Source organism: Pyxicephalus adspersus, chromosome 4 (genome assembly GCF_032062135.1).
Source record: "Pyxicephalus adspersus chromosome 4, UCB_Pads_2.0, whole genome shotgun sequence".
Lineage (NCBI taxonomy): Eukaryota > Metazoa > Chordata > Amphibia > Anura > Pyxicephalidae > Pyxicephalus > Pyxicephalus adspersus.
In genome coordinates this window covers 121,707,363-121,731,929 of record NC_092861.1, presented here as the reverse complement: position 1 = coordinate 121,731,929, position 24,567 = coordinate 121,707,363, and the positions used below count along the sequence as shown (strand labels likewise).

The 24,567-nt window shown below is 34.7% G+C and overlaps 1 protein-coding gene across 1 annotated transcript in view; it reads right to left on the bottom strand.

Annotated features, from left to right (window-relative positions):
• Positions 1–2,085: 2,085 nt before the first annotated feature.
• The window catches only part of PAX1 (paired box 1), a 65,811-nt gene continuing 43,329 nt past the window's right edge, over positions 2,086–24,567 (bottom strand). Inside the window, exons 3-7 of the mRNA XM_072410266.1 lie at positions 16,593–16,626; positions 14,395–15,027; positions 13,195–13,337; positions 11,306–11,525; positions 2,086–2,426 (exon numbers count right to left, since the gene is read on the bottom strand). Of these exons, the coding sequence (XP_072266367.1) occupies positions 2,335–2,426; positions 11,306–11,525; positions 13,195–13,337; positions 14,395–15,027; positions 16,593–16,626 (1,122 nt within the window). The 3' untranslated portion in view covers positions 2,086–2,334. The remainder of the gene's footprint in view (positions 2,427–11,305; positions 11,526–13,194; positions 13,338–14,394; positions 15,028–16,592; positions 16,627–24,567) is intronic.

Genomic DNA, 24,567 nt, shown 5'->3' with positions numbered 1-24,567 from the left:
TAAATAAGGTAATAAGGCAAAGAACTAGTCACCAGCTGAACTTTCTGGTTCACCATGTTTTATGTCCTTACTATCATGCCTTGTTTTGTTCTGTGGTGAAGGCATACATCCTAATAAAAGACAGGGCTTTGCTTCCAGGCTATGCATTCCCATATCTCGAGCAAGGAGAAGAATCAGCAGGTCATTAACAATGCTCACTTCATGCTCACTGCATCCCGCACTGCAGATATACAGCAATGTCTGCCCCTACCTGTCCCCAGAGACCACCAAACTCCTTGTACACACTCATCATCCCCCGTCTGGACTACTGTAACCTCCTCCTCTCTGGTGTTCCACTAACCCGACTCTCTCCTTCACAATTTATTATGAATGCTGCAGTCAGACTCCCACCCATGCATCCTTCCCACCGCTCCTCTTCCGCTACATCTCTTTATAGTTCTCATCATTGGCTTCAGTTTCACCTTAAAATCAAATTCAAGCTCCTGTGCTTTGCCTTCAAATCCCTCCACAGTTTTTGTCCAACATAACTTTCTGACCTGATAGAAAAATACTCCCCTAGCCGCTCTCTTTGTTCTTCCAATGACCTACTAATGACTTCCTCACTCATAACCTCATCACACGCACGGCTCCAAGACTAGAGCTGTCCCGACTCTCTGGAATGGTCTTCCTCATCCTATTCGGCTTGCTCCTACTTTCTGCTCATTTATAGAGCACTCAAAACCCATTTTTTCAAACTTGCCTACCCATCTTCTGTCTTTGGAAACCATCACTACTTCCCACCACTACATATCTCCCATCCTATTGTGTGTAAATTCCCCCACCTACTAAATTGTAAGCTCTTTGGGGCAGGGTCCTTTCCTCCTGTGTCACTGTCTGTACACAGTATAAATATAAATCCTGTTTATTAATAATATTATATAATGATAATATTATTCATAATAATATTATTTTGTCTGTACCCACAAATGTGCCTAGAAAACCTCACAAAAACAAAAGTACATTGCTATATTTTTCAATGTTTTTTAGGGTGTACGCTTTTTAAGGTGCTGCAGAATTATCATTGCTAAAGGTTTCACTTCAACATTGCAATTCTCACTTTTTAAGTTCAAGTCCATTTTTATTCCTACAAACCTGTAATCATGAGTAAGGGATTTTCTGTTTCTCATTTTTGTTATATTTAGGATACTGTGATGAAAAAATAGACCCCCTGTCAAGTTTATATTGCTCAAACCCAAGATGCTCCAGGCTTTGATGAGTAACTGCAATCTAATCCTTTACCTCCCAATGGGGTTGATCTACTAAGGAAATAGATTCGATTTACATGGTGCAGTGTATTTTCATTTGAGGTGATGAAGCTGTGTTCTATTCACTTATCCAATCATGAGGAAGCACCCTTGTATATGATTGGGTGTTCAAAGTAAACATTGCATTACCTTGTTTACTAAGCTTAGTAAACTGGCATTTTGGAAGGATGTTATTTATTCTGCTAAGTGAACAGTCTTTGCTTCTTTGGTAAAATAACTTGACTGACTCAAGTCAACATAAGTAATGGGGTTCTTGACACAGCTATGATCATAGAAAAGAAAATAATTATGATTATTCAAGATGACCTTGAATGACTACGATGTAATGTTAATTCATTCACAATCAAAGTCAACAAATTTACTTTAAATCTGCAAGAGCCCTTTTCATTATGCCAGGTTCCCTTTTTTGCTAATTTACCCAATGATAAAGAAACATACCATGTGGTAATGCACATATCCAAGTCTTCTTCCATTTATTTAAGATATTTATGTTTATAAAAATATAAAATAAAATTGTTGTTATTTATTACATTTACAATCTATGATATACAATACACTCGCAGAGACTTTATTTTCACATCATACAAAGTCCAACCATTTGGAAAAGCTTGAAGTATTCCCCCAGTAAGAATTAAATTAGAGTCCAAAACCATAGAGTCATAAAAAAGAGTCCTCTTGTTAATGGAAATTGTAAACTGTTGTTGTAAAGAAATGGTGATAACAAGAGGGGAATATAGAGGAAGTGAATAGATGACAGCAAATAACTGGAAAAGAGGGAAAAAAATCTTTCAGCATTGGCCTCAGTTCTCCAGAGTAAACATCTCATCCAGCGTCCTGATCGTTCCTCACCTTGCTTTTGTTAGTCTTCTGTGAAGAAGCTGACACCTCTGATTGTGTAGACTTGTCCCATATTCAGCCTTTTTTGTCTCAACAGGAACCAAATTTAGCTGGAAAGTGTAGGAATGAATCCGTTTTTTTTTGTGTCCATGAAGATGTTAAACAAGGTCTCCAATTACTTGTCAAGAGTTTGTTAAGATGATGAAGCGGGAATGGTAAGTCCATGTATACTGCTCAAGGCATCCTGATGTTTAATGATAGGACTAGTTGGTTTTCGGTTCATCACTGCAATGAAATATAGAAATATTATGCAATTTGATAATACTTGTGGTCAGTAAAAGTCAAAACTTACCAAGTGGCAAAACCATACACAATCATATATTTTGTAAACTTTGAAAATATACAATAATTACAGATACTGGTATGATTTTTAAAGCCAGCGGGGGGTTAATTTGAAGTACACAGTAATACAGAAATGTGTAAATTACTTATTCCATATATATATATATACATTTTTATATATATATATATATGTATTTATATATATACCTATATATAAATAAAGAGGGAAAGAGAGAAAGAGATTAAAAAATGTATGTATATATACACTTATGTTATTAATCAATTTAGAAAAGACTTAGCATAATTATTACAGTATATAAGCAAACCTGAATCATTTATCAATATGTATATATAGTATATATAAATATATATATTATATATATATATAATATATATAAATAATATAGCATTTTCTGGGAGGGGGTGGATATGTGCTCAACCCTTTATTAAAGGAGACCTATATATTCTACTATAACCCCCTAATTAGTCCCTGTCCTTGCACTAGACAAGAGGACTAGTCTGGCACAGGTATGGGAAGGGAGGATGAAATGTAACCAGACTGCTTAACTGCCAAAGCATCTGGTTATTAAATAATGGGGATTTCACACTTTTGCTTATTTATTTTGTTTTTATTTTTAAAGAAACACTGCCCTTAAAAAAACTGCATGTGCCCCCCAAGATATTTTCCAGACTGTCCCAGGCACGCAGTGTAAAAAAGGTGATCAATGGGTATGAGGCCCGCATCCTGTACCTGTAAATTGTTATATTGCACTATTGCACTGAATATATCATAAATTTCAACAGCTTACTATTGCATTTGTTGCTCTGAAAGGTCAGTCAAAATGAAAAGTAATGGTGAAAAAAAAATGCAATGTATTATTGTTCATGGTCTGCATAACTAAGGACATGGCAAAGCCTGCATACTTTTTTCTAATAGGTGTCCATCTTTTCTGATGGCAACATTGGGAGGTATTACAACAAAGTAAAATTTCTTTGAGAAGACAAAGGCAATATAAAGGCCCTTATAACTGCAAGAGTGTTATGCAGCTTCAGTGGGTTCTGTGGATGTAGAAGTCAGTTCTGCTGGTTGTCAGTGTTAAATCTCCATATTGCCTTAATGCTGCTTAAGATTTCAGTGAAAGCATCATGTAGAACACTGCAAAGGGATAATTTGGTAAAGGAGCAGTGTAAATTCACTTAGATATGCATTAAATCCCGCTATGTATGGTCAGGTATTCAAAGTGAACATAGCATTTTAATATTATTATTATTATTATTATTATTAATATTATTATTATAGCATTACCTTATTTATCTAATTGACCATACTCTACTACATTAGTAAATCATGCACATTGGTCTTTTTGGTTAAAAGATAAAATTGAACAAAATTGTTCTAATGATTTTACAAATTCTCTGGAAAGTGTTTTGAGTAATACTGGAGAAAGGCAGAGCTTATTTTGCTTTTTTCCCAGTAGAATTAACACTATCTTTCTCCAAACAATTGATAGCTACATAATTAGGTAGAGGGACTGAATCAGACCCCCCACCCCCTTTAAAAACAATTGCCATTAAAAATACAAAATTACAAAAATAATTTAATAAAAAAGTTTTAAATACGTGAAAACATAACCCCTCCACCCACATCTCCATGAAGTGTTTTGACAAATAGGTCACTTTGGATTTAATTTGCAGTTATCTCATGACCATCATATGCTCGTGCCAAAATATGCAAATGTGATACAAGACTATTTGTTTCTCACTAGCCTATGAAAACTTCACTACCGCCATAATAACTGTCTGCATTAACCTTCATCTAAAAGGGGTTCAGGAACTTTTTACCCAGACACACATCACAACCCAGGGGTTAGCTTATTAAAGGAGTAAAGGCTGTTTACTAGATTGAGTACAGCGGTTGGTGTTCAGTTAGTAATTTGCCAAAGTAGTCATATTAACGTCATAAATACAACCTTTCCAGTCCAATTATACTAAAATCTCTAGAGAATTCTCTTTGAAGAAGAAACTGATAGGACAACAATTTTAATATTAAACATTGGGCAGCAGTTGAAATATTCAGAGACTTTGTGATAGCAAACTACTCATATACAACAGAATACCTCAATCACCCCGAGTGCATATATCTCTGCAGAGAGATCACAGGGGAAACATCTATTGGCATGATCAGTATATTTAAATTGGTAATTCCCCTTGATAACAAAGGTTTTACAAATATCCATGTGCTATGATAAGCGATAAGCCAACCTTTAAATAAACAGGCAAGACAGCAAACATGCATTTTTTATTCTCTTGCTTATATATGTGCAAGCATTTCTAGCTGATATATAATTACTCAATGCACGAATAATAATTTTATAATATCCAGTATTGCATTACTCAGATCCAGCCATTTCTATGCAGCTAATTTTGGTACATTGTGATCTTTTAGAAAACCCAGACTAAGCTAAAAAGTAAAAAGCAGTAGGACAATTGCAAGTGATCCTTCTGATTTCAGATTTGTTGATTTTCTAATCTGGTTTTAAACTTCCCAACATACAGAACCAATCTTTCATCCTTGTATGGGTAGGAGTGAAGTGGGAGGACTCAACATGAACAAATAATTCCCATTCAGTATTTTCAAATCCATTTAAAGGCACCCAGGATGAGCAAAATTTTTCATTTTTTTTTTCATTTCTCTAAACATCATTAAAATCGTAGAGAATCTGAATAAAATGAAAAGGTTTGGCAAAATGTGTCAGTAAAACTAAAAAAACATTGAGGCTCCTGGGGCTCTAGAGGACAAGTATGTATAAAAAAATTATACAATTTGTTCATCTTATCTCCCAAAGTTTCTTTTCTCCAGGGATGCAATGTCTGCACTCTTTTTACTCATCCAGACAATAGAGATGATTGAAGACTTCAGATATAGAAGAAGACCAGGAAAGGATGGCAGCAACCTTTCCAAGTCATAATCTGGGTCATAAGATTTCAATTTTAGATTCATAATGACTGGTCAGGGATGCATGCACATAGGGGTTACCCACAGCGTGCTGAGACTTTACTTTGAGATGTTTTTGTGCAGCTGGGAAAATGTAAACATTACTAAAACATAGGGAAATAATTGTATGGCAAATAAGATATCCAGAGACTCTTCTACCATAACTAAAATGTCTTTGTAGTAATGTTAGCAATAAAAAAAAGTTTAGTTCTACTACTACTAAGACGGTGATTAAGGGTGCAAAGGATTTAACTCTAGAGGTTTAATAAATAGTTCCTGAGAGTTATAAAAATTCCATTCAACTATCCTGCCTGTGTTAAGTTGAACTTTAATGTGCCAAAAGAAGTACCAAAACATGACAACAATAAAAAATATCATAAATAAAAACACATAAATAAATAAACATAAATAAAATACAATACCATACATATAATGAAAAATATCTTCTGCGCAAATAATTATTTATAAGTGTATATATATATATATATATATATATATATATATTGTTTTTAAACATCTTACCCTGAAGCAGCCGAATAAGTAAAATTGAGTTTTCACCCCCAAAATCAGTGTTGCATCCTGTTTTTCTGGAGACCAAAAATCCCAGGTTGCATTAGGGGATGAAGATCTTTTACAACTAGCTTGATAGATTTTTAATGTTTCTCGCAATTAAAACGATTGCATGAAAATGTATTATTTTATTTGTCCTAATTGGAGAATATTTTTTTATGGTCTCCTAAATTTGAGATTTTTTATTATCTACAGTAAACATTTCCATTTGCAGTGATATCATCTAAGAGTTTGCCTCTCCTTTATTGGATTTTTAAAGCATGTTAAAACATAAAATAATACTTAAAAGAACAATATAAGGGGATGAACTCAGATATTCACATCAATAATCTAATCTAATAATAATTCTGTATATTCTAAATGTGCCAGTAAAAATCAAGCTTTTTTTAAATATGATGGGGTATTTGAAGTTTACATGACCTCACCTTAATTATTAGGCTAAATGAATTTTCTTTTTGCTGAGTGAATCATTGTATGATTGTTATACCAGATCACTGGTTCTTGGCTCTGAAATCTCCTTATGGATATCTGGGCCTCTCGTTGTTACTGAGACCTAAATGAACCTGATTTTATGAATTAGTACTACCATTATGCTGTGTATAAGGATAACCTGATGGGCTAATAAGGGTACTTATAATGGGTAGGGGTTGTTAGCTGGTAGAACCTAACCTTCAAATAAGGGAAATCCAAATAGCAGTAACAAATGCAAACTAACAGACATAGACTAGGGATATACTAAACTGTATGCACAATCAGGCAAATGTTTGATAACCTGACCAAAAATCATTAATTGAATATAAGACAATATTTCTATCTTGTAGTACTTGATACTGAACAGATTTAATCAGAACACCAAATTCACTAGCTCTGTACTGCTCAATGGGGTACAAAGATTTTCAACTATATGTTTCCCACCAATTATTATGAATGGCACCGTAATGCACCTAATCAATGTGTGTGCTGCCATGCTCCATAGAGCAATACAAAGCACAGTATCCTATTCATGTATTCTGCCGGAAAATGTGGAATGCCCAAAGTGCACTGCAAGTACTATGGCAGTTCTCTCTTAGGTGATGGAAACCTAAGGATGAGCTATATTTCCATTATATGTTACATTTACTGTTTATTTAAACATTGCTTTATGAGTATGTACATGTTATGGTCTACTGATAAGTACAAAGTTTCTCCTTAGCATTGAGGAGTTGTGCTTTATTTAGGGATTAAAGTTAAGTTGCTCTTTAGGATGGTGTTTTGCCTAAATTATGGGCAAAATGACATATATGATGCAGTCTGTCACTAGCATGAAGACAGCAGTTTTTGATATTATATTTGATTTGATGTTATTATTGCTAGTAGATCCTTAACCTATCCACTACCTATCACAGACAACACTGTTCATCCTGCAATGAATACATGCAGCAGCGTTGTCACCCTGTAGACACAGTGGCCTTAGTTAGAGATGTAGCTTTAAATGAACTTTAGTAAACAACAAATTAAAACCTTATCCCCATTAACATTAATAAATTCTTACATCAACACCAAGCTCTTCAGCCCCAATGCTTCTGCTACACGTTGTGCATTTTCTATGTGCAACAATTCAGCAACTGAGTAGTTGCAATGTCCTGATGGTCAGACACCATACACTTTTCTCTCATTATTATTTTTGATCAATATTACAATGGCAGTTACTGCTAATTTAAATTATCTATGTGATTACCTGCCAAATATTCAATGTTTTATTATTCAGATGGTGGTATGATCAGTTGCACCAAATATATTTAATTTAAATATAGATTGTGGTGCAAAAAGTGGTTTAAATTGCAAAACATCTAATAACCAACCAAAAAATAAAACCTTCATGCAATCAATTTTCAGTTCAGATTCTGCCCAAAAATCGATCAAAATTTTTATTGTAGTTACAATTGTTTTGAATGATTTGAAAATAATTAAACATTTTAATTGATCATCTAATTAATTGAAAATATTGCAAAGTGAATGGTAAGCTCAGTTCTCAGTTCATATTTGCTTCTCCTGTAAAATGATAACATTGTCCAAACCAAAGACAGTCTGTTTTGAATCAAAGCATCTGATTCTTATAAAATGTCTGAAAATCATAAAAAAGGGAGAAGACATTTATTTCACGTGTCTGCTACAATCAGGTCATTCAGAACACTTTTATAGACCAGATTGTTCACTGTCCCTATTGTACATTAGCATTGTCGTCCATAAAAACCCCACTAATGAGCTCAATAAAAGACAACTGCTTCCTGAGATGAGCAGTCCTCAATTATAAAAGTCACAGTCCGCTCTCCCCTGGGGTGTTATCTGCTCTGCATGCGCCATTGCTTCGGAGCGCTATCACTGGAGGAACTACAAATCCCAGCAAGCAAGTCACCCATACAACACAACAACTGATCCGCAGTACTCTGACAATGGACCCAATTATTTACGTATTAGCCTGTTGGCCATGTCTAAGGTTTATTTATAGGTTTTACATTTCTGGAAAACTTTTCTATTGACTTTGCATTAGTTTATTTGGGAGCTACTTTAATAGACAGGAAATATGGAAATATTTGAAAAATTCGTTAAATCTAATAAAGCGTTTTGTAAAAAAAAAAAAATATTTTATTGTAATCAATAGGTACCGTATAAGTTTAATTTCCTTTTATAACAAGATAAAATGTTTGGAATAAAAATTTAAAGTTTAAAGCAAGTACGCAGGTATATATTATCGGGAATACAATTATGATATATATTATTTTTAAGAAAAATGTACATACATATATACATACACACAAAATAATATGTGAGATTATATAGAATTATATATGTATATATATTTCTGACATATAGATCGTTTACTTGTGCATGTGTTAATGAATACACACGCAATACAGACAGAAATATTTGTATATCTTTGACATATAATTAAATAAGGAAATATTTATAAAGGATACATAGTATAAAGTAAATATATATATAAAAAATGTAATTGTCGGGAATAAATAACACAGGTCCAGGTAGTATGGCAGTAGTGAGATGGCAATATTGTGATTCATTTACTAAAAGTTGCTTTACTTTTTACTACAGTCAACCGATTAAGTTGAGCAAATACAAAAATCATTGGTATCGGCTGGGCTAGTAAAAGAAATAAAATAGTTTTAATGCAATTAGTAAACTTTAATGGTGCTATCATGTTATAATAATAGTAAATTGGGTGCCATGGACATACCACAGAGCAGTGGAGTCTACAATGAGAGGAAAGAGAACCTGTCATTGCATGTAGGGAGGAGGCTGGGCTGTGCAGCACCCCGGGGAGACACAGACAGCCAATAAATAGATTTATTAACCATATTTGTTTTGTCTCTTGACCGCATTTATTTAACTGTGTGTTTAAAAAATATTGACAATGCTTGTATGTAATAAATTGTGCTTTAATGTGGACGAGACCAGTAAATAAACCTTTAACGGGACAAATAAAGAATGGAAATTACTCAGAACAAATCGTCCTTAAAACTTGTGTGGTAATTATAAAATAAAATAAAACACTCTGAAATCATCTACAACATAACTGCAGAAATGGGAGAAATGTAAATGTATTATGTAGCGCAAGATTACCATGCAATACATCTAATCGGCATTTTATTGTCATATGATAAGTGTCATGGAAGGCCTGTAATTATATCATGCAATTTATGTTACTTCTTTATATTCTTTTTATGAATTTTTGTGTAATTTGTATATCAATAACAAAATGCAAATGACATGCAAGAATGTATACTAAAACAGTATTTATGGTCGGTATGAGTTAATATTGTGTCATGTGCGACTTTTTCTCCAAAATTCCGGAAAAACAAGTATTATATATTTCATAATATTCAGTTACAGAATATTATTATTATTATTATTATTATTAATAATAATAATAAACAGGATTCATATCGCGCCAACATGTTACGCAGCGCTGTACATTAAATAGGGGTTGCAAATGACAGACAGATACAGACACAGGAGGAGAGGACCCTGCCCCGAGGATCTTACAATCTAGATAATTAATATACAGGTACTACTATACGACTTGATTCATTTCTTTCTTTTTTCTTTAAAATTATTCTTTCATTTTTCTTTTATTTTATTTTTCTTTTTTCTCCCTCACTCTTTCTCAGGTGTCTCCACCTGTCAGTCCCATTTCCCTACTGTCTTTCCCTTTTGTATTCGCTCCCCCACCTTTCTTTTTCATTTTTCTTCCTTTTTTTACACCCCTTTCCCTATATTTCTTTATCTATGTCTAATATTCTTCTCACAATTGTCTTTCTCCCTCTACCACCTATCTATCTAACCTTCCCTATTTCCCTGTATTTCTTCCCCATATTATCCCTGCCTTTCTTCTTTCTTTCTTCTCCTCCCACCACCTGTTCTGACTCTGCAAAAGGAAAAAAATATGTCTTCTCTTAGCCTATACACTTCTGTGTAATTCTTTCTTTCTTTTCTTTCTTATATGTATTTATCATCTTCAGGATAATCTATTAAGTATCTATCTATCTATCTATCTACATCAATGTATAATCCATTTGTCTAACTATCCATCTACTTAGTGTCTTTTTTTCCTATCAGTGTACATAGACTCAAAGACTTTTTCTTTCTTTCTTTCTTTCTTTCTTTCTTTCTTTCTTTCTTTCTTTCTTTCTTTCTTTCTTTCTTTCTTTCTTTCTTTCTTTNNTTTCTTTCTTTCTTTCTTTCTTTCTTTCTTTCTTTCTTTCTTTCTTTCTTTCTTTCTTTCTTTCTCTCTCTCTCTTTTTCTTGCTTTCTTTCTTTTTTCTTTCTTTCTCTCTCTCATCATTTGCCTCTTTTCCCCCTATTCTATCTCCCCTTTCCCTCTTCCCTTCTCATCATTTGCCCCCCTCTCCCCTCTCATTATTTCTTTCTCCCCTTCTCTCAGGGTTGTATCTGCACTCCAGTTTTCTGTCTCCATGTGCTGTACACAATACGTGGAATTTCCAAGAAGGAAAAATCCGCCAGGAGAACATAAAACCGGGAATTTGTTTTGGTAAGGGCAGTGAAAACTGTTCTCTATAAATCTTAGTCCTGTAAGGAAGACCCGCATGCATCAAAAATAAATATTTCAGGTCATAAAGGGGCCCTGCAGAGAGCAGATCGCTGGGACTTTCCTATGCAGAACCCAGCACAGTCCTCTCCCCCCCATGTACACCCCAGGTTCCCCCCCAATGTACACCCCAGGTACACCCCAGGTACCTACCTTCCCTGACTTGGTGTTTGAATGTCATAGGGGCTGCCAGCTCCCCTCCATGGACCGTCACACCGGCACCGTGATGAGCCAATGGGCTGCCTTGTGCTTGCCAATGGTGTCCCGGGGTGACATAGCCGGCCCCGTGGCCCCCGTACACCCCATACTGCTGCCCGGAGGGGTAGGGACAGGCTTGGACGAAGCTGCCCACTGTGGAGAGACTGGAAGCGGCCTGCAGCACAGACATAACATGGAAATGTCATTACTAGATCCTGCCATAAATCTCACCTGTCTGCAGGTACATCAGATAGCACAGGACTGCACAGCATGGGGAAGACAGTATAGCAATACAATATGAATAACAAAATATGTCAAATAGCAAAACCTAACACATAATGCTACATTATATGCACTGTGATCCATAATGGCAAAATATAATAATAGTATAGCAAGGTGTGGCATATACAATAACATATCATTGTATAATATATGAAGTGTAGAATATAATAACATAATATAAATATTATATGCGTACTGAGCAATACACAGACTGGTATATTATAAGCAGCATGATAAATAATGGCATACTATAATATAACAGCAAGGGATAGTATAATATATGCAGTGGGACATATAATAATTTAGTATAATTTATTTACATAGTATACTATAATATATATACATATGATATATAAAAGTATAGTAAAGCACATGGACATATAATTATATAGAATAGCATAATATATGCAGTAAGATATATAATATTATAGTATAGTATATACAGTGTAACATTAGATGACATAGAATAGAGAATATATGGAGAGTAACATTTAATGGTATAATTTATGAAGTATGCTGTATAAAGCAAAAAAAAAAAAGCATAGTGTATGTAGTATGATATAAATTAGTATGGTATAGTACATGCAATATGGTCTATAATGACGTATATATATATACACGTATGAAGTATAGTATAATAAACATAATATAGTATAATATATGCCGTGTGATATGTAACGTGCAGTATAGTTTATGCATTGTGGTAAGTGATGACAGATTATAGTACAGTAGGATAGTATAGTATACAATAGTACAGTATAATATACAGTAATATACAAATATTGTATGACACATAATAATAGAGTATAATATCTATTACACAGCATATATTATAATATATTTTATGATACAAAGTATAGTATATTTGCTATAGTATAATATAACATATACACTATGGCACACAATGACAATGTATATGACTGTATAGTTTATTACTATATGAATTGTACATAAGAACATAGAATATGCAATGCTGTACACAATGATACAGTAAACACAGTGTGGTATAAAACGACATAGTATATTACTAAAAGGTAGTGTAGTACATATAGTTTGGTAAATGATGTATGATAAATGAGTTTATTAAAATGGTGGATATTGAAATCAGCGCAGCATCAAATAGTCTAATTCTTCATAGTCAATTACAATGTAACACAGTGTAATAAAGTGAAGCCTTGTGCATTATACAATAGAACCACAAATCAGTACACTATAAAGTATAAAACACCAAAATGTACAACAGAACAATTTATTACTATGTAGTACATTGTAATATAGCATATAATATTATAATTTAATACAATGCAATTATCTTACAGAGTTGAGTATCAACATTTAGTATTATTCCGAAGGTTATTCTATATTGCTTCAATTTATAGTGTTAAAGTGTAGTATACCACAGTGCATGACTTATATATGTATTATAGTTTAATATATCACAGTGTAGCATATTGCATTGTAGGAAGTTTTGATGTATTATGCAGCCATTTAATAGAAGACAGCCATGGCAATATGTCTCCTGCAGTGAAATGCCCCATAATAGTTAAGTTGTGATTTCTTACCTGTGGGTATTTGATGTCAGGATCTACAGCACTCTTATCTATTCCATTTAAGTTCTGGCTGCTGGGAAAGCCTGTCCTGTTAACGCTTGCCCAATCCTCCATCTTGGGGGAATAGACAGATCCATCTGCTCCGGCTATGGCACCTGAATCAATACACAGTCAGTTATTAATGCTCCTGTCTGGGGTCATGCATGGCAACTTCCACTTATATAACTTTATCATTCTGCAGAGGATGTTGTTATACCCATCAGGGAGCCCAATTATAAATCCAAAATGTAATTAAACGACTGCCATCTTTTTCTGTTAAAACTATAACTTTTAAAATGTAACTTTTTAATGCTTACAAATACAAGAGGCAAAACAAAAAAAGTTCACGAGGCAGGTCTTGTTTAATGAAATAGCATGTGATGTTCTCATAAGGGACACTGGTCTAAAAAAGTATAATTGGCACCTTTTAATAAATCATATTACATTTCATCTATTTTTTTTGTTTAGTATTTGTAAATACAAAATATAAGCAGGTCCGTAAACTTTAGGCAATATAAATATATTTTAAATATACTTTTAATTGTTAACGACAACGCACAATAATAACATTCCCAACAATGTAAAATGTGCAAGCCACTATACCTTTTAACAAGCATTAATACCGTGTACACTAATTCCTTTTTTTGGATTGTGTTGGTAACATACATTTTTTTTTCTCGATTCTTTAAAACAAAAACATTTTTATTTGATGAGCAATTTCTATATCATCAATGTCGATAATTTATGTAAAGTTTTTTTATTGTTTTGATGTTTCTATTTTTGGATAGTTTATAATTTATTTGTATTATTTTAAGCATTGTATTGTAATAGCATATAACAACTTAAAGTAAAAAAAATGTTCAAAAACTTCTAGACGTTATTACCAAAGACATTATAGAATATTGTCTCTCATCAACATGCAAATATTAAACAAGGGACTATAGTGTTCCACCTTCCCTATAACAAATGCAATGTCACCTTCACTGCCCACATGATTGCATTAAAAGAGACAAATATGAATATTTCACAAATAGACACACAGTATGCACGCTCTATGTGCATATATATATATATATATATATATATTTTTTTCCTTTTGCAGAGTCATGATTCAGTCATGGTTGACAGAGAGTCTGTTACCAGCCAGTCTGTTGGTATTTTCCATGAACTCACCTGTTTGTTCCATAAAGGTGCGTATTCCTAGTATGTTATTGACAGAGTGAGCTGATGGCCATGACCTGGGTATGCTGACATGTCCGGTTGGCATATGCACTCCTGGGTGATGGCTGCCCACCTTGGTGGATCCAGGCGATATTGGGTTGGTATAAGGGTACTGGTATAGGTGATTGTATGGTATGGTTGGCTGTGATGATTGCTGCTTGGCATTCTCATACTGACTTGGCTGAGACAAGTTCCCAATTTTATTCCTCAGAATCCGACTTATAGAGCTGACAGAGGGCACATTGTACTTGTCACATACATTGTCTGCCAGCAGCCTGTCCCTGATCTCCCAGGCGAAGATGCCCGGGTCCCCTTGTTTGTACTCCCTGATGTGCTTCACAACGTTCGGTGTGGTCACTCTGGGCTTGCTGCCTCCAATAGCCCCAGGGAGGATGGAGCCTGTCTCGTTGTATCTGGCCAGAATTTTACTGACACATCCATGAGATACCCGAAGTTGCCTGCTAATGTCACAAGGTCTGATGCCCAGCTGGGCCAATTCTACTATCCTCAGTCGGATGGCATTGGGCAGAGGTCTCCCATTCACAAACACGCCGCCCAGCTGGTTGACTTCTCCATAGGCTTGCTCTGCATGGCACAGACAGACAGCATGTGAGTCTATAGGAAGCATTTCTAATCCAATTGCTTTACACAATCCTGCACTTTCTATGGAAACAACTGGCACAACCCAACCACCCCAACACACACTGGCATTTACAGGATCTGAGAGTTTACAGGATCTGATCCCACTGCAAAATAAATGTTCACTTTGGAAAATGTATGCTCAACTATAGTGAAAGCAATGTTATGTATAGTGAAAGCAAAGTTATGTTCACTTTAAATCATGTGATGGGGAAATGAAAATGCCAGCTGGCACATGAATTGATGATTGAAGTGAAGACAGCTTCACCTTATTCACTTTGGGAAAGTGAACTCTATACCTTTAGAGTAAATTAACCCTATTGTGTACTTGGAGAAGCCAGTGGACCTAAAATCCAAGTTACTGTGTGCAAAAGGGATGAAAATACCTGTCCCAAATCTTTCTATAAAAGCAGGCTAACCTATACAGAAATGCAAATACCTGGCACAATATTGTCTGTGTAATCTGCAGGCTAATGAGAACTTAAAAGTAGATCGAAGATAATAGCACCTTTATCTCTGAGTATTTAAGCTCTAAAAGGCTGCTAAAACCTTTATGTAAACCATCTTATCTTTGGGAGGTAATGGTCCATAGAATAAAAATCTGTTATATAATATATAAAACAATATAATATATAAAATTTTATCTATCAGAAGCACTCCATTACTTTGGATTAATCCCCATTGCAATGTGTTTCCTGTATAGTCTCCATAACAATAACATGCACAACGTATTTATAGACTACAAGTGTGCAACATAAATCTGATCAAGGATGTTGATTGTAATAATGAAAGCAATAATTTATTTTAAACTGATCTCCCATGCAATTAATCCCTCCATGTAAAAGACTTGTATATAAATCTAATATTAGTAATCTAATACAAGATATTTACTAAAGCAAGCACTAAGTTCTAATGATGCTGCATGCACTCCTGGAGCCCTATTTATAAAGGAATTCTAATAAATAACTGTAAAATATATACATAAAGTACAGATGTGCAATAACACAAAGCATGCAGCCTGAAGCCAGTCTAATATAGCTCTGCGTAGCCTGGAATGTGGAGGCAATACTCCCCGCTATGGTATAGGGTGCTGCTATAGGGATTGCTTACCCATCCCGCCTGGAGAGAACGAAGAAAACTTGCAGAGAAGATCAGTAAAACTCAAACAGATGTAACCCAGAGATACATGGAAGGCAGAGAAAGAGAGAGCCCAGTCTTCTCCAATGGGCTGGATGAGGAGGAGGGTTCTTCAGCTAAGGAGGAACTTCCTTCTCAAACTGAAAACTTTTTACTGTTTGCACAGCAACTTCACAAGTGTGGGGAACAAAAGCAAAAGGTGATCTTCTTCAGATTAGGGAGAATTAGTGCAGTTATCTAGCTGCAGTTTGCTCAGATCACTTTGACGTGTCCTCCACGTCAATCTTGGTGGTCATGTTGTAGAAGCTACTGGTGACATCTCATTGGTTGCCGTCATCCCAAACCAGGCAGAGATTCCTTCCCAGTCCATCTACCCATTCCGGTCTGGTGTAACCCTAGCCCTCTTCTCTTTTATTTCTGGAATGTCTCAATCTACTCATCCTAAAACAACACCAACTGCCATCTTTAAAGCCCTTCATAAACCCATGGCAGTACCTATCCATCATTTCTTCTTTTCAGCGTTACTCTTCTTTTTTCTTAGAAAGCCCCAGCCTTGATTGAAGTTTTCTTTTCTGAACTGGTAAAATAATACAAGTTGATCTTTAACCGACCCTCCAACTTCAACGTCCATTATTACATCCTCACAGTTTAGAAAGTTACATTTTCTGATGTTTTCAAAACTGCCCTGTCATCTGGAAACCATTACATTGTATATGTTCTTTGAATTGCAAATGAAGGCTAGCTGCTAGTAAAAGAATCCTAGGGAAAAAAATCTCATGTCACATTTTGTGCTAAATAATTCAGCTGTTTGGCACCTGTTAAAATACAGTGTGAAACAGGCAAGGAGGATATACTAGCAGACTTTTGGATTGCTTGATGCACAGTAAAAAAGAAAAAATGTTTAAATATATATATTTATTTTTTATATGTATATATATATATATATATATATATATATATATATATATATATATATATATATTCTATTTTATTTGACATATTTAGGATCTGATCTATATATATTTATAATATAAATGTATTCTATATAAATATTTATAGATCAGATCCTAAATACGTCAAATTAAATAGTCTGTACATGTATCACAGAAGAGAATGTGATCTGTTTTGATCCAAATGACAGATAGGAAGGCCATTTTCCCACGTCTTAGGGCTGGGGGTTTATGATCAGTAGATAAGACACAGGACACATAGGATGTTTACACAGATCAGGTGGCAGGTGGGTACTATTTATCTCCTTTTGTTAATACAGAAATAAATACAAGTTCACTTCCCAAAGTGTAAAATGTTCACGATTATCTAAGATCGATCAAACCCTCACTGGTAAAACCTGGAGAACTGATGAGGATTGCCTGATCATTACATGAATGTACATTAAATAAAATCGTGTAAGAAGTCATCATGCGATCATGCAGTGTGTACTGACACATCTAATCAGGGTGACAGTTGTCATACCTTTACACCTTGTGTACAACTCTTCTGTTCTCATACATGCTGGCATAGCTTATATACGATCTATTACCGCATTATAATTATGGATATTTTTTTAATGATCTTTCCAATAACCATAATATATAACCATATTATTTGCATACATTTCATATTTATAATATAAACGCATTAAAATAATTATGTGATGCACATTTATAAGAGAATGTTTAGATCTGCATTGTCTTGTAGTTGTATATTTAAATCACACTTATTCACTTATGTATGTGTGTGTCTAGAAATATATTTAGGTAAGGGATCAAGTGAATGTGCACTGGACTTATTAAACAAGCTGAAGCTGTATTCAGAATCTACTAATTCTGTGCTATCAAAATATTTCTAAAAGCCGAATACTGGGTGAATACTGGGTGATCAAAATGAATGCAGACACTTCTTCTCTTTAAATCCCATTTACTATATTACCATATAAGTGGACAGTCTCTGTTTGTTTAAGTCGCCTTTACAGTCTGGTATTTATTTATTTAAATTATATAATATATATCATATATTGAATAGTAAATGAATTAATCTTTACAGAGTTATGATTCCCTCTGTGCTTCCTACATACCCCTGGCTCCTCTATACACCTGTATACCTAGATTGAATTCAATTTAATTTACCCTAATGGTTAATGTGTTTAAAATATGTTATCCAAATACATAAAAACAAAGCTATATCATGCATAAAAGACAAATCTAACTCTTTTCTTGTAAACATTGTTTTAATAATTTTCTAATCAAATTAAAGTGCAGAACAGCCAGAGAAATCCATGATAAAGTGATGTGTGCAATGAAGGGGTGCCGGAGCGCCCTCTCTCGGTAGTCGGTGACACTGTCCTGCTCTCATTGTAGGACTGTAGTGGCGATGTTAGGACTTTCATGGAGATGATTTCTGCTGGAGAAGAAAAAGGAAACGACAGATCGGTAAGTAGCCCTCAGGTAATCAGACGGGAACTACAAATACAACGCTACATCTGCAAACTTAGTGTAGGAAAGATGGTGGGATGGAGGGGTACAGGGAGAGAAAAGAAGACAAAAGGTGAGAGATAAAATAGACACATGGAGATGGATGGGGACTGTGATGAGAGAGACAGGGACAGCTAGAAGACTGATGTTCAATACATTATATATAAGTATATATACACGCACAGACAATTATATATATATGGAGAGAGATTACATATTCTATAGAAACCTTTAGGATAAAAATCCCTATTTGAAGAATTGATAGTGTATTTTTTCCTGCAGGATCTAATTAAAGTCACATCCTTGTGTAAGCTGTCATTAATGAACCTGTGTGTGATAAAAAATATAAATACCATTAGACTTATATATCGACATTTTCATATAATTTAGGAGTTTGTAAATATTTATTTCCAATTTCAGAGACAATCATGTGTGGGTATAGTCCATGTATATGTATATGTATGTATATCTATAGAAGGTTGATCTCTCCTTTATTAAGCAATAACTGATCCTTAGCTCATGCTATCACACTGCCCAGAAATGTTCCAAATCTATGAGTCATTAATACTAAGCTAATATTTGTTCCTTTCTTACCTGAGCGGTTGATGAGAGCATTGAGTGACAGACACATCTCGCCAGTATATGAAGGCGGCATGTTACCCGCAGCACACAATGTTGCAGTAAGACATGAAAGGGTTTTCACCCCAGCATTGTATCCCCAGAGATTGTCCGCCTCGTTATTCCGTCTAACTGGCAATATGAGCTGAATTCATCGCAACTTATTAAATCAATAAATCACTGCTGATCAGTCCATGCTGGAGAAGGCAGGGTGTGTATGGTCCCCATTAGAATCAATGGCTGCAGCCGCACACAGCCCTGGAGAGGGGCCAGGGTTTACCCCTCCAAATTCGGATGCATTGTTATCAAATGAGAGATGTAAGGACAGGGGTTACTCAATTAAAATCTGATATTTCCCTAAATTAATAAGAAAGACAAACTGGAAAACGAGACCCCATCTGCCAAAATACTTATATACAACACAATGAGGGGTCATAGAGGAAAGATCTTATTTTACTTGCAAACATTGATAATTTAACACAGCACACAACACAGCTCAAATATCAAATGTGGTTATAGCAATCTTTTGTGAAGTTTTAGTTTTCAAGGTAAACAGCCTTTCCACTTTTAGTAAATTACACTAAATAATAATACCTCTGCATACTGCACATACATTTACCTAAACCATCTGATCATGTGCAAGCAGAAAATACATTTTCTTATTCTCTTTGCGCTTGATTGCACATTTATTGAGAATACAGCTGAATCTTGTGCATTGAGTGGATATTATTTATGCTAATGGTAACAATTTTAACTTCAGGAAATTAATCCCTATGAAAATGCCTCTGATGCTACTATATGACATAACTAAAAATGCAAAATGTATTCTTCAGTCAGATTGTATCAGTGACATTTTTTCTCTAGTTAGTTCTATGTGAACACAGTGATCTATTTGTGCTCATTTCATACCTTCATTACAGCATAAAATATCTTTCATAAGTTAACTCTACAAAAGTTATTATGGACCTGCTTATCCCATTGGGCTATTCTCCATGTGGGAGCTTGCAGTGCCCAGCAGAGTGAATGTCTGTAGCACAGAGCTCCAACCACCTAGGTCAGGCTTCTTCCACAGTGCCCAGTGCACCTGCCAGGGAGGAAGTCAGCAGGTAATCAGATAGCTGCTTGTATTTGCACAGGGGGATGGAGCTGTCTCTGGTCACCTTACACAAAGATCTTTATGCTGAAAACTAATTGTCTTTTCCTACCTGGGAGATAAGCTTTATTTAATTGCTTTTTTGCTATTTTCTTTATGGCTTTTCACTCACATAAAAGTAACTATGTATATTTTAGAAACTGTTAATTAATATATATATATATATATATATTATATATATATATATATATATATTTGAATATATATATATTTATGTGTGTGTTTATACATCTATTTATCATTGCATGCAAATGTATTTATAAATAATACATTGGCTGATAATTATTTTTGAAATTCAGTTTCAAATCCCAGAAGAATAATGCTGATACTACTGTACTATTGTATAGTATATATATGTATATATATATATATCTATATATATAGATATATATATATCTATATATATACCCCCTATATGTATATATATATATATATATATAAATATATATATATACACCCACATAATCAATCAATCATCGTGAGGGTATACTTAAAGTGAAATCTTATAAATAATTTGTACAGATGGATGCATACACACGAAATGGATGATATGCTTATTATAAACTTGTATAATTGAATTGCACATTATAATGGCATGCCTATTGGATTCATAGGACAATCCTAGCTCTACATATTCCTCCTTGCTTGGCTGATCAGGAAACATTTTAGTGTCATAGGATACATGCAGAATGGAGTGAAGCCGTATTGTGGTAAATATTGGTTTATGACAGCTGTAAATAAATGGCATGTGTGGTGCACAGGTTCTCAGCGCTCAGTTGAGTGTAGCCAGCTGTAGTGAAGGAGCACAGTGCCTGTGCTGGAGATCAGTGTCATGGAGGACAATGGGGAGGATGAAAGTCACATTTCAGCAGCAGCACCTGAATGAAGAAAGAGACATCCAGGGACATTTCTCCTTCACTCACTGCCTACAAGATCCGACCAGTCCTTGTGTACTTCACCCATTGGATTGCATTGTGAGAAGGGGCTTGCGACTTCTATCAGTCACTGTCCTAGCTTGCTATCTGACATCATACATTGATGCCTGATGGATGAAATATTTCATAGTCAGTTCCACTTCAACAGGGCTGGGGATAAACCAAGATTTCAACACAACTAACACATGTTAACAATGTTTACAATAATTAAAAGGGAAATCCTAAAAAGTAATAGATATGGAGTTTTTATTGTATGATTTATTTTACTTTAATGATATATGTACCATGTGATCATTTTGTATTTGTACTGTTTTTCATTTTTTAAAAATCTATTTTCTGAAATTTTGTATCTAATCAGTATCAGTATAGTATCAGTTCATAGTTGCACTGGAGAGTTGGTAGTGTCATTTTTTTTGCTATTGCATATTATATTGTTATTCCAATAATCTGCTATAACATTTTACATCTGCTTTAGAAGACTTACCTTTATATTTGCCCTGGACATTTTTTTGTGTTATTTTCTGTTAACCCATCTGGGTGCCTTTAAATGTCTATTCTTATTGTTAATGTTCTGTTAAAGTTTTAAGATGTCTGGGAGGGATTTATTAAATGTGGAAGAGCAATATGCAGAGTGCAGAATCCCATGGGAACCCATCCACATTGACTTTTTATTTAGGATAATTAAACTCTAATTGATTAGGTTACTGCACCTGTACTGTGTAAATGACCAATGATTTTTATTACATGATAAATTAGGATGATTAGGAATTCTGCTAACATGATAGGCTCATTTGGATTAAAATCAAGGTTGTATCATGTTAGCCATGGAATGGATTCACAATAGAGACCTTTGAAATATTGGTACTTTTAGTAAAAAATAACTGAAAATATTGAATGTAATAGTTAACTGTATAGGTAATTAATACTTCTTCTGTCTCACTGTCAAAGCCTGAAAATGGGCAGCCTGTCTTAAAGGCATATATAACATTATTGCTAGTTCATAATACCTTAATTGATTGTGTTTTTTCACCTACAAAAAAAATATATATTTTTTACATGGGATTGGTATCTAAATAACTGAACTGATAGTTTTGTTTATTTATTATTTAATAATTCCTTTTTTCTCTACAGGGCAATGTCACAATGATGATCCTGCCACGCTACTAGCAACAGCTGTCTAGTGGCAATATCATTTAGATGTCAATTTTATTATGCATTGCCCCATGCTAGATACAAAATGCTGCAGCACTCCATTTGCTAGCAAGTGTAATGGAAGAGTCTCTTCTTGCTGGTTTAGCCAGCAAAGAGCAATGACATAAAAGACGGTAGCTGGGAGTGAACTGTCATCAGTCACAAGATTGATAGTGTGACATGTTCTTAACTGTTTACAGTGCATGCCATTAGCATAGGTAGGAAATATAGACTTCCTCGGTAACTTCCCTCCTCTCCCTTTATTTGGCATGTACACATTTTCCACTTAGGGGCCTTTGATGGAAATATCTAGTAGTGATAAGAAGTGTGTGGACAAATGCAAGTGGGTGGACATGTAGGCACAATGAGCCAACCCATTTCCAGAACTATATTTAGACCACCATAAACATATATACAGGACTGAGTTGAACATTCAAAAGTATCTCTATGAAATAGGGTGGATCGAGAAGAAGAGATTTAAGGGCAGATACTTTTGGTGCTGGCATATCCACCGATGGATTGTACTATGCAGAATGATTGACCAGGGCTGTCTGATGGAACCATTGCCATGATAAAGTTATTGGACACAACAAATGGTAGCAAAATTAGGAGGCATTTGTGTCTTGTTCACAGAATCCTACAATTCTACATCCACAACGTCCTACATTTAGGGTCTATTTCTTTAATGCGTGGGTGTGATCAACCAAAGCCTTGCTTGCATGTCATCCAAGTGTATGCAAACCATACCAATGAACTTCACATATTTCCTGTCCCTCCATGTCTACTTTACCTTTTTCATGTTATGGAGGAAGCTATGGTTGTCACACAGGCTGGAATTAAAAAAGGTTTGCCTTTGTTCATCTCCATTACATGGTGGATCGATGGGACTAGTAGAGTACACAAGACCAATTGCTAAATACATGCTTCAGCTTCATTGAAACAACTATAAAAATTTGCAGGAGTTTTGTACAGTAAATTCCAATCACAGCTGTTCTTTCTCCTTTTATCGAATACCCAGTCTTGTGTTTGCCCCCCTGAGGTTTCTGCTGGCAGAAAGTAGTAGAAGGACCCATTGTGCCCCAGCCAGGGCTGTTTTGATATATATCTATGCACAGGCAATAGCTGATTTTTTATTCTGCATGTCTTTTCCCTGGAGACAAACAATGTTCCCCACTATGTAATTTTCCTAATAAATGGTGATGAGTTGAGTGCTTATTACCCAAAACAATCCAATCATCCCCTGAACAAGGTCCTTCCACATTCATGGCACTGGATATGAAGAGTATAGGATATGGGCCAAGTCACATTCCTCTATTTTTCATGGTAGGTGTAATTTTACAATAATTTTTAGGTAAGGTGCTTACTTACTAGAAATGGGCAAGAAATAGGTTTGCTTTAATTATTTAATCAAATTAAATTAAGGCTTAAAGAAGGTTTAGAATATGAATATCAATATTAATATATTCTTATTATTATTATTATAAATAATATTACTATTAGTAGTAGCATTTTTGACATTTTGCTGGTTATGCAATCAAAGCAGAACTAAGTTTACTAAAACCAAAAAATTACCAGGTAGACATACAAGTCTCTTTTGCCCAAAAAAAACTTTCTCAGGCATACAGAAACTTATTGTCCACTTATTGTCCACATGTGCCATGCAGTTTACAGCCCAGCTCTGTCCTTAACATGCAAAGAATTAGGCTGCGTATCATAGAAAATAAATCTCTTGTGCCCATCATCAGTAGCTAAAGTAGAGTGCTCGAGGACCTGGACAATAGTCTTCAATTGGCAAGGATGCAGCAGTGACAGAATCCTGGACCCATCATCACTATAGGGCAGCACTGTGGGATGGTAAATGTGTGCACACAATAATTGCATGTTATGGTGAAAGCTAATCCTCCCCAACAGGTTTACTTTTGCCTCATACACTAAAGTTACATTTTGATTTATATGTTAAACATTGTATCCCTGAAAAAAA